At 42.5% G+C, this 10,310-nt stretch overlaps 1 protein-coding gene and 1 non-coding gene across 2 annotated transcripts; both read left to right on the top strand.

The window, feature by feature from the left end:
* Positions 1 to 8,126: 8,126 nt before the first annotated feature.
* On the top strand, positions 8,127 to 9,589 carry LOC127309593 (syntaxin-124-like). The gene is made up of 2 exons (XM_051340386.2): positions 8,127 to 8,929; positions 9,028 to 9,589. The coding sequence occupies exons 1-2, from the start codon at positions 8,492 to 8,494 to the stop codon at positions 9,514 to 9,516; spliced, it is 927 nt and encodes a 308-aa protein (XP_051196346.1). The 5' UTR covers positions 8,127 to 8,491; the 3' UTR covers positions 9,517 to 9,589.
* Positions 9,590 to 9,872: 283 nt separating this feature from the next.
* On the top strand, positions 9,873 to 9,943 carry TRNAG-GCC (transfer RNA glycine (anticodon GCC)). The gene has a single exon. It is a non-coding gene; the product is annotated as a tRNA-Gly (tRNA).
* The last annotated feature ends 367 nt before the right edge of the window (positions 9,944 to 10,310 follow it).

The raw sequence follows: 10,310 nt of genomic DNA, 5'->3' as shown, positions 1-10,310 counted from the left end.
AGGAGAAAATTTTCTTTGATGATACTTTGCCTCCTATTTATGATGATTATAATGATATTGGTCTTTTAGTACCGCCTGTTATGGAGGATAAATTTGATTATGATTATATTATGCCTCCTATATTTGATGATGAGAATAATAATGATAGCTACTTTGTTGAATTTGCTCCCACTACAACTAATAAAATTGACTATGCTTATGTTGGGAGTAGTAATAATTTTATGCATGAGACTCATGATAAGAATGCTTTATGTGATAGTTATATTGTTGAGTTTGCTCATGTCACTACTGAAAGTTATTATGAGAGAGGAAAATATGGTTGTGGAAATTTTCATGTTAATAAAACACCTCTCTATGTGCTGAAATTTTTTAAGCTACACTTGTTTTATCTTCCTATGCTTGTTACTTTGCTCTTCATGAACTTGTTTATTTACAAGATTCCTATGCATAGGAAGCATGTTAGACTTAAATGTGTTTTGAATTTGCCTCATGATGCTCTCTTTTGCTTCAAATACTATTTCTTGCGAGTGCATCATTAAAACTGCTAAGCCCATCTTAATGGCTATAAAGAAAGAACTTCTTGGGAGATAACCCATGTGTTATTTTGCTACAGTACTTTGTTTTATATTTGTGTCTTGGAAGTTGTTTACTACTGTAGCAACCTCTCCTTATCTTAGTTTTGTGTTTTGTTGTGCCAAGTAAAGCCGTTGATAGAAAAGTAAGTACTAGATTTGGATTACTGCGCAGTTCCAGATTTCTTTGTTGTCACGAATCTGGGTCCATCTCCCTGTAGGTAGCTCAGAAAATTAAGCCAATTTACGTGCATGATCCTCAGATATGTACGCAACTTTCATTCAATTTGAGCATTTTCATTTGAGCAAGTCTGGTGCCATTTTAAAATTCGTCAATACGAACTGTTCTGTTTTGACAGATTCTGCCTTTTATTTCGCATTGCCTCTTTTGCTATGTTGGATGAATTTCTTTGATCCACTAATGTCCAGTAGCATTATGCAATGTCCAGAAGTGTTAAGAATGATTGTGTCACCTCTGAATATGTTAATTTTTATTGTGCACTAACCCTCTAATGAGTTGTTTCGAGTTTGGTGTGGAGGAAGTTTTCAAGGGTCAAGAAAGGAGGATGATATACTATGATCAAGAAGAGTGAAAGCTCTAAGCTTGGGGATGCCCCGGTGGTTCATCCCTGCATATTTCAAGAAGACTCAAGCGTCTAAGCTTGGGGATGCCCAAAGCATCCCCTTCTTCATCGACAAATTATCAGGTTCCTTCTCCTGAAACTATATTTTTATTCGGTCACATTTTATGTGCTTTACTTGGAGCGTCTGTATGCTTTTGTTTTTGTTTGTGTTTGAATAAATGCTTGTGTGGGAGAGAGACACGCTCCGCTGGTTCGTATGAACACATGTGTTCTTAGCTCATAATATTCATGGCGAAGGTTGAAACTGCTTCGTTAAATTATTATATGGTTGGAATTGGAAAATGCTACATGTAGAAATTGGTGTGATGTCTTGAATAATGTGATACTTGGCAATTGTTGTGCTCTTGTTTAAGCTCTTGCATCATATACCTTGCACCCATTAGTGAGGAAATACATAGATCTTGTTAAAATTTGGGTTTGCATGAGTGGTTTCTCTAGAGTCTAGATATTTTCTAGTAAGATGTTTGAACAACAAGGAAGACGATGTATAGTTTTATAATGCTTGTAATATGTCTTTTATGTGAGTTTTGCTGTACTAGTTCGTGCTTGTGTTTGCTTCAAACAACCTTGCTAGCCTAAACCTTGTATCGAGAGGGAATACTTCTCATGCATCCAAATCCTTGAGCCAAACAACACTATGCCATTTGTGTCCACCATACCTACCTACTACATGGTATTTTCCGCCATTCCAAAGTAAATTGCTTGAGTGCTACCTTTAAAATTCCATCATTCACCTTTGCAATATATAGCTCATGGGACAAATAGCTTAAAAACTATTGTGGTATTGAATATGTAATTATGCACTTTATCTCTTATTAAGTTGCTTGTTGTGCGATAACCATGTTCACTGGGGACGCCATCAACTATTCATTGTTGAATTTCATGTGAGTTGCTATGCATGTCCGTCTTGTCTGAAGTAAGAGAGATCTACCACCTTATGGTTAAGCATGCATATTGTTAGAGAAGAGCATTGGGCCGCTAACTAAAGCCATGATCCATGGTGGAAGTTTCAGTTTTGGACATATATCCTCAATCTCAAATGAGAAAATTATTAATTGTTGTTACATGCTTATGCATAAAAGAGGAGTCCATTATCTGTTGTCTATGTTGTCCCGGTATGGATGTCTAAGTTGAAGAATAATCAATAGCGAGAAATCCAATGCGAGCTTTCTCCTTAGACCTTTGTACAGGCGGCATAGAGGTACCCCTTTGTGACACTTGGTCAAAACATGTGCATTGTGATGATCCGGTAGTCCAAGCTAATTAGGACAAGGTGCGGGCACTATTAGTATACTATGCATGAGGCTTGCAACTTGTAAGATATAATTTACATGATACATATGCTTTATTACTACCGTTGACAAAATTGTTTCATGTTTTCAAAATCAAAGCTCTAGCACAAATATAGCAATCGATGCTTTCCTCTTTGGAGGACCATTCTTTTACTTTTATTGTTGAGTCAGTTCACCTATCTTTCTCCACCTCAAGAAGCAAACATTTGTGTGAACTGTGCATTGATTCTTATATACTTGCTTATTGCATTTGTTATATTGCTTTGCATTGACAACTATCCATGAGATATACATGTTACAAGTTGAAAGCAACCGCTGAAACTTAATCTTCCATTGTGTTGCTTCAATGTCTCTACTATGAATTTATTGCTTTATGAGTAACTCTTATGCAAGACTTATTGATGCTTGTCTCGAAAGTACTATTCATGAAAAGTCTTTGCTATATGATTCACTTGTTTACTCATTGCATTTACATTGTTTCGAATCGCTGCATTCATCTCATATGCTTTACAATGGTATGATTAAGATTATGTTGGTAGCATGTCACCTCGTAAATTATCTTGTATCGTTTACCTACTCGAGGACGAGTAGGAACTAAGCTTGGGGATGCTGATACGTCTCCAACGTATCTATAATTTCCGATGTTCCATGCTTGTTTTATGACAATACCAACATGTTTTGTTCACACTTTGTATCATTTTCATGCATTTTCCGGAACTAACCTATTAACAAGATGCCACAGTGCCAGTTCCTGTTTTCTGCTGTTTTTGGTTCCAGAAAGGCTGTTCGGGCAATATTCTCGGAATTGGACGAAATCAATGCCAAACCTCCTATTTTTCCCGGAAGCGTCCAGAACACCGAAGAAGAGTCGGAGAGGGGCCAGGGGGCCACCACACCACATGGCGGCGCGGGCCAGGCCTAGGCCGCGCCGGCCTAGGGTGTGGCGCCCCTGTGTGCCCTCGCGCCGCCTCTTCGCCTATAAAAGCCCTTTCGACCTAAAAACGCAGTACCAATTGACGAAACTCCGGAGAAAGACTCTGTGGGCGCCGCCACCGTCGCGAAACTCCACCCGGGGACAGAACTCTCTGTTCCGGCACCCGCCGGACGGGGAATTGCCCCCGAGCCATCTCCACCGCCGTCTTCACCGCCATCTTCACCGCCATCGTCGCTTCCATGATGAGGAGGAGTAATCCACCTCCGAGGCTGAGGGCTCCGCCGTAGCTATGTGGTTCATCTCTCTCCCATGTACCTCAATACAATAATCTCATGAGCTGCTTTACATGATTGAGATTCATATGAGTTTGTATCACAATTTATCTATGTGCTACTCTAGCAAAGTTATTAAAGTAGTTCTATTCCTCCTGCACGTGTGTAAAGGTGACAAGCAGTGTGCACCGTGTTAGTACTTGGTTTATGCTATGATCATGATCTCTTGTAGATTGCGAAGTTAACTATTGCTATGATAATGTTGATGTGATCTATTCCTCCTACATATGCATGAAGGTGACAGTGTGCATGCTATGTTAGTACTTGGTTTAGTCTTTTGATCTATCTTACACTAAAGGTTACTAAAATATGAGCATTATTGTGGAGCTTGTTAACTCCGGCATTGAGGGTTCGTGTAATCCTACGCAATGTGTTCATCATCCAACAAGAGTGTAGAGTATGCATTTATCTATTCTGTTATGTGATCAATGTTGAGAGTGTCCACTAGTGAAAGTGTAATCCCTAGGCCTTGTTCCTAAATACTGCTGCGTTACTACTGCTTGTTTACTGTTTTACTGTGTTACTACTGCTGCAATACTACCACCATCAACTACACGCCAGCAAGCTATTTTCTGGCACCGTTGCTACTGCTCATATATATTCATACCACCTGTATTTCACTATCTCTTCGCCGAACTAGTGCACCTATTAGGTGTGTTGGGGACACAAGAGACTTCTTGCTTTGTGGTTGCAGGGTTGCATGAGAGGGATATCTTTGACCTCTTCCTCCCTGAGTTCGATAAACCTTGGGTGATCCACTTAAGGGAAAACTTGCTGCTGTTCTACAAACCTCTGCTCTTGGAGGCCCAACACTGTCTACAGGAAAAGGAGGGGGCGTAGACATCAAGCTATTTTCTGGCGCCGTTGCCGGGGACCAGAAAGCTACACAACAGGGATTTCCTCCCTTGTCAACCACGCGCCAGTCCTGGACAGCATCAGCCGCCCTCATGATCGTGACCCCTATATGTAACCTATTTGTGGTGGATCTTTTGTTTTTATGAGATCGGTATTTGAGATTGCAATTTTTAGTGTGTGCTTGATGTATGAGTAGATGTATATTATGTACCTTGTTCTTGAGTATAATTTTTTATCCAACTAACATGATAGGACATGTGAGGTGGAATGTGTGCATTAGTTGGAATAACATGTTAATATGGAACTGGAGAGTGACGAGAAAATTTGTATCATACTATGGTTTTTCTTTCTATTGTTACCCCACTAGGAATAAATGAATGCATGGGTTACAATCACCAACTGACCAACAATGGTGATCTCATCTATTTTGAGTTACCATATATATTTGATATTCAACATCATGTTATTGAAGAAAATGTAATACTCTTTTTGTCTTAAATCTAGTTTGTCGAGTTTTATATTACTAGAGGAGTATTAATTAGTGAGATGTGTAGTATCATCTCAACCATATGACGTGATGCCTGTATGAATACTTCTCAAACACAAATTGAAGTTACATCAATACTATGCCTTTCTTCATCCTATTTGATCCCATATGTTTATAAGAGAGTAGACACGTGAATCTCGGTCCATTTTTTATTATATAAAACACATTTAACTTGCATTTACATAGCTTTACAATTTCAGCACTTAATTAATCTGAAAATACAAAAAAAACTTGCATTTAAGTCTTTCATACAAACTAGATCACTACCATTACCCTACCACTTTATTCTTGCATAAAATTTAATTTACTTTTCATATTGCATTTACTTTATTGACTTTGCTCCATATTTAATTTACTTTGTTAATTTACATATTTGTTTTCAATTCTAATACAAAAACCTTGTGCTTCACAACCACTTAGTGGAGTTGGGGACACAAGGCAACACTAATTGTTTTGTAGGTTGTTGGAAGAGGAAAGAAAAGTATAATATTTACTAGAGTTTTCCGAGAGTTCGATATAAACCCTCGAGCCACCCCTGTGACGAAGAAGCCCTTGCTACATCACTTTACGCTTGGAACCCAATGAATTGGTATCCTAATGAATCTGGTGCCATCAAATGAGCAATTAACATAGGATTTTATCGCTTGGCACTACACAATAACATGTACTTTCTCAGTGGCATATGCATACCATCTAGAATGGGAACACCAATTTGGTGCTAAGATGAGAAGAAGTGATGGAAAAGGCTCTGCTAATGTTAACCCTATATGGGTTGTGGAAAATACAAGTGGCTAGTAAAGTTAAGATATTTGTTTGGAGGGCACTACACATAGTGGTTCTCCAGGGAAATCAATTCTAGTGGATGGACACACTCATGTGCATCATGAATGCCTAATTTGCCAGCAATGGCTGGAGGATATATATTAAACACTTGTTATTTACTAGTAAAAGAGCGAAAGAAGTCTTGAAGAAATTGGGTCTTGAGGAGGTTATTAACCTAGCCTTACTAGTTGATCGCTCGGAATTTGTTGTGTTGGGATCAGAATAAAAAATCTCATGTTCTTGGCCATCTTGGACTTCATGAGAAAATTGCAGTGGGTTGTTGGTACATATGGTGGCAACGAAGGCTAATGGTAAGGGTGGATCTATTTCTATTGCATCTAGCGCAGTGTTCGCTATTAATCCCTTGACGGTGAATTTTAGGGCAATCAAACATAATACAAAGGAGGCATGTGTGGCCTGAGAGAAACCATTGAAAGGAGTTTATAAATCAAACGTGGATACCTCATTTTCATGTGGATGCTATGGGCTGCAGAAGCGATCCTTCAACTGTAAAGGTGAGGCGATAGGGGGACTGTATTGCTTCTTGAAAATGTGCAAAGTGGTGCTACATCGGAGGTGTTAAGCCTAGTGTGAGACTTGGAGTTCCTAGAAAGATTTGGATGCTCCACGGTATCAATCGAGTCGGACTCTCTCGAACTTATCCAATGTTGTAATGACGCGATTGAAGTCTTGAATCCATATGTGGCGATCTTAGATGAATGATTCTTAAAATTCAGTTAGATGAGTGAGGTGTATTTCCATCATTGTACAAGGAATGCTAATTAAGTAGAGCACGAATTAGAAAATCTTCTTATAGCTCGAAGAAGACCCATGAGTGGGATGGTGATCCTCGAGATTTTATTTTATCTGATGTAATTCGTGATATAACATTATTATCAGTTAAATAAAAGCATTCTGGATACACATCCATCTTGCAATGGGTGTACGTAGGTCTCCAGCAATAAAGTTCCCCCTCCTTCGGGCAGTCTTGCTGGTGTCGGAAGGGGTTGTGAACCCGATCTATGCATGATTTTTTAAATCAAAGTAGTTTTTTCAATAAGTTAGCTTACGGTTTTGGTAGCATCTTCCTTTTCGCCTCCGCGTCAGTGGAGATTGCAACGTCTATAACAAGTGATCTTCAGTCCTTCATTCGACGACAAGACCTCCTTCCCGACGTCAATGGTGATGCTGGAAGTTTAAATTCCTTTAGGTATGATCTTTCAGATCTTGCTTCGCTAGATCGTTTTTGATATTTTCTCATGGTTGTCGCAATGAGGATTGTCCTCGAAATATTTGTCCCATCTGCTACTTCCTCGATAATGGTGATTCGTACCCTTGGTTCCCAGCGACATTTACCAAGTTGTTCGGTTGTTTTTTCCTGGCATACTTATGTTGGTACTCTTGCCGATGTTGATTGGCTACTTTAATGATTGTGCGCATGCACTTAGTCTTAACATTGCGACTCAAACTAAAAATATAGGAGAATTTTCGTTGATGTTTATAAGTTTATGGTTTGGTATCACCGTTCGGCTACCTTAAGAAAAGTACAATATTGATTCATGGAAGAAGAAAGAGTTTAAAGATTTAGAAGATTTATTCATTTCTTTCAAACTTCATTTTGTGATCCCTATATATAACTTATGTATTTCTACCATGTATTATTTCTATTATAAATATGGGTGTGTCTATGTCTAAGTTGACTGAGATTTTCTTAAGTCTCATTCACCTTAGAAAAGTGGAACTACAGTTCAAAGAAAAGTGCAACTCGTTACAGTTGCACATTTCTGGCAGAAAAGTGCAATTGCACTTTTTTAACAGAAAAGTGCAACTCAAGCACTTTTTTACAAGTGACTTAAACTTAAGAAATTCTCAGTTGACTGAGACATAGCAAAACCGTATAAATATATGCACTCCTAACGTTTCATGAAATTTGTCTGAGATTTGTATAAATATGGATGTATCTAGATATTAAATAACATTTAATTTATATACATCCAAATTTTAACAAAGATCGTTGAAAATAACAATGGCGGGTGAATATTTATCATAGTTTTGGACGCGGCGCGACGGTGCGATGCATCCGGCGGAGAGCCGTGCACACCACACACTTTGGCCTTCTGTGCGCGTTCCCTAGACCAAGTCAACCCCAGACCGACTTGTACCTCTGCACGTCCGTTTCCATTCCCTCGGATGCCATTGCCAGCTCTTCTGCAGAGGCCGTCTTCTTCTTCTTCTTCCCCCGCCAATTGGCACCCTTCTCTCCATCCCCCCCTTTTCTGTCACTGCCATTGCTCCAGAATTTGTAATGCTGTGTTGCACTTGTCGCTGCATTTGTTGGTGTCACGATCGAGAGATTTAGAAGGCCATAAGCCAGCGGGCCGGGCGGCGGCGCCATTGCTCTCCTCCCCTATAGCTAGCTCGATTTCTCGCTACAACGATTCTGTTCTTCCTCCCTCGGCGCTAACAGTAGGTCTCTGCTGAATTGCTTCCGAGATGAACGATCTCTTCTCGTCGAGTTCGTTCAAGAAGTATGCCGACCTGAAGCAGCAGGTTGAGCTGGACGAGATGGAGTCCGGCGTCGGCGGCCAGGGCGTCAACCTGGACAAGTTCTTCGAGGACGTGGAGGTCGTGAAGGAGGACATCCGCGGCCTGGAGAGCATGCACCGCCGTCTGCAGTCCGCGAACGAGGAGAGCAAGACCGCCCACGACGCCCGCGCCGTCAAGTCCCTCCGCGCCCGCATGGACGGCGAGGTCGAGCAGGTCCTCCGCCGCGCCAAGGCCATCAAAGGCAAGCTCGAGGCCCTCGACCGCCAGAACGCTGCCAGCCGGAAGATCTCCGGCTGCGGCGCAGGATCCTCCACCGACCGCACCCGCTCCTCCGTCGTCTCCGGCCTCGGCAGGAAGCTCAAGGACCTCATGGACGACTTCCAGGTAAACATTGCGTTCGCTTTCTTGATTGGTTCCCTCCCCTCGCCGCGCGCAGAGTCAGGCAATCTGATCGGAGAGAGCGCGTGCGTGCGTACGTGCAGGGTCTTCGGACGCGGATGGCGTCGGAGTACAAGGAGACGGTGGCGCGGCGGTACTACACGGTGACGGGCGAGCACGCGGAGGAGAGCAAGATCGAGGCGCTCATCTCGTCGGGGGAGAGCGAGACGTTCCTGCAGAAGGCGATCCAGCGTGACCAGGGGCGCGGGGAGGTGCTGAGCACGCTGTCGGAGATCCAGGAGCGGCACGACGCCGTGAAGGACATCGAGCGCAGCCTGCTGGAGCTGCACCAGGTGTTCCTGGACATGGCGGCGCTGGTGGAGGCGCAGGGCCACCAGCTCAACGACATCGAGACGCACGTCGCGCGCGCCAGCTCCTTCGTGCACAAGGGCACCGTGGAGCTCCAGTCCGCCAAAGTGTACCAGAAGAGCAACCGAAAGTGGGCCTGCATCGCCGTCGTCGCCGGCGTCGTGCTCGTCCTCGTCATCGTGCTGCCCATCATCGTCAACCTCAAACTCTTGGCCGGCAGATAGATCCTTTTTGGATCGATCCGTCATGCGAGCTGCATGTTAATTCTTGATGTATTGTTTTGTTCTTTGGATTGAGATGGAGATTCGTTCTATAGATCAGATCAGAAGTTTTACTACTTTAGATTTGTTGTCTTATTATATTTAATTTGCTCTTGTGCTGGTTGTGTGGGAGAAGTGCGCCACCATTGTCGATCGATCCATGAGGCAACGTGCCGGTCATGTTGTGTGGTGGTGGCCACAACTACCTTCATCATCCCTGTACAGTACAGCAAAGACAACATGCGGGCGATGCGAATCGTGATGATTCTTGCAAAAAATAACTTCATTAATATAATGTACATTTGAAAATAAACATACAAGCACCAGTGGTCTAGTGGTAGAATAGTACCCTGCCACGGTACAGACCCGGGTTCGATTCCCGGCTGGTGCATTCTTTCTGTATTTTTTGCTCTTAGCCACCATTCCGTATTGTCAACTCAAACGCATAGTTATGACTTTTCGTATCTCTTGGGCACAATCTATGAGCTATGTAGTGTAAGCCAGGGGTCAATGCGGTTGGAAGTTTCTCCATCTTCTACTTGCCGTAGGACTGACTTTCCCATGTGTCCCTGTGGCGTTTGCTCTCCTTGGGCCTTTCTCTCCTAAATCTCACGGCCGGCCTCTCTCCCTCCGCCGCCGGCGGCCATGGTGGCCGGCGACGTGTGGGAGGGAGGTCTGGTTTCCAGTAGTGGTAGATTTTCTTCTCGTTATCTCCTCCCTGGCGAATAAAATGGGGTCGGATCTAGATCCATTGATGC

The sequence above is a fragment of the Lolium perenne genome, chromosome 6 (genome assembly GCF_019359855.2).
Source record: "Lolium perenne isolate Kyuss_39 chromosome 6, Kyuss_2.0, whole genome shotgun sequence".
Classification (NCBI taxonomy): Eukaryota; Viridiplantae; Streptophyta; class Magnoliopsida; order Poales; family Poaceae; genus Lolium; species Lolium perenne.
This window is presented reverse-complemented; position numbering and strand designations above follow the sequence as displayed.

Bases quoted from the DNA above. Each gene is read 5' to 3' on its own strand.
- LOC127309593 (XM_051340386.2), top strand. From the start codon at position 8,492: ATGAACGATCTCTTCTCGTCGAGTTCGTTCAAGAAGTATGCCGACCTG. The intron at 8,930-9,027 runs GTAAACATTGCG...GCGTACGTGCAG, and splicing joins ACCTCATGGACGACTTCCAG to GGTCTTCGGACGCGGATGGC.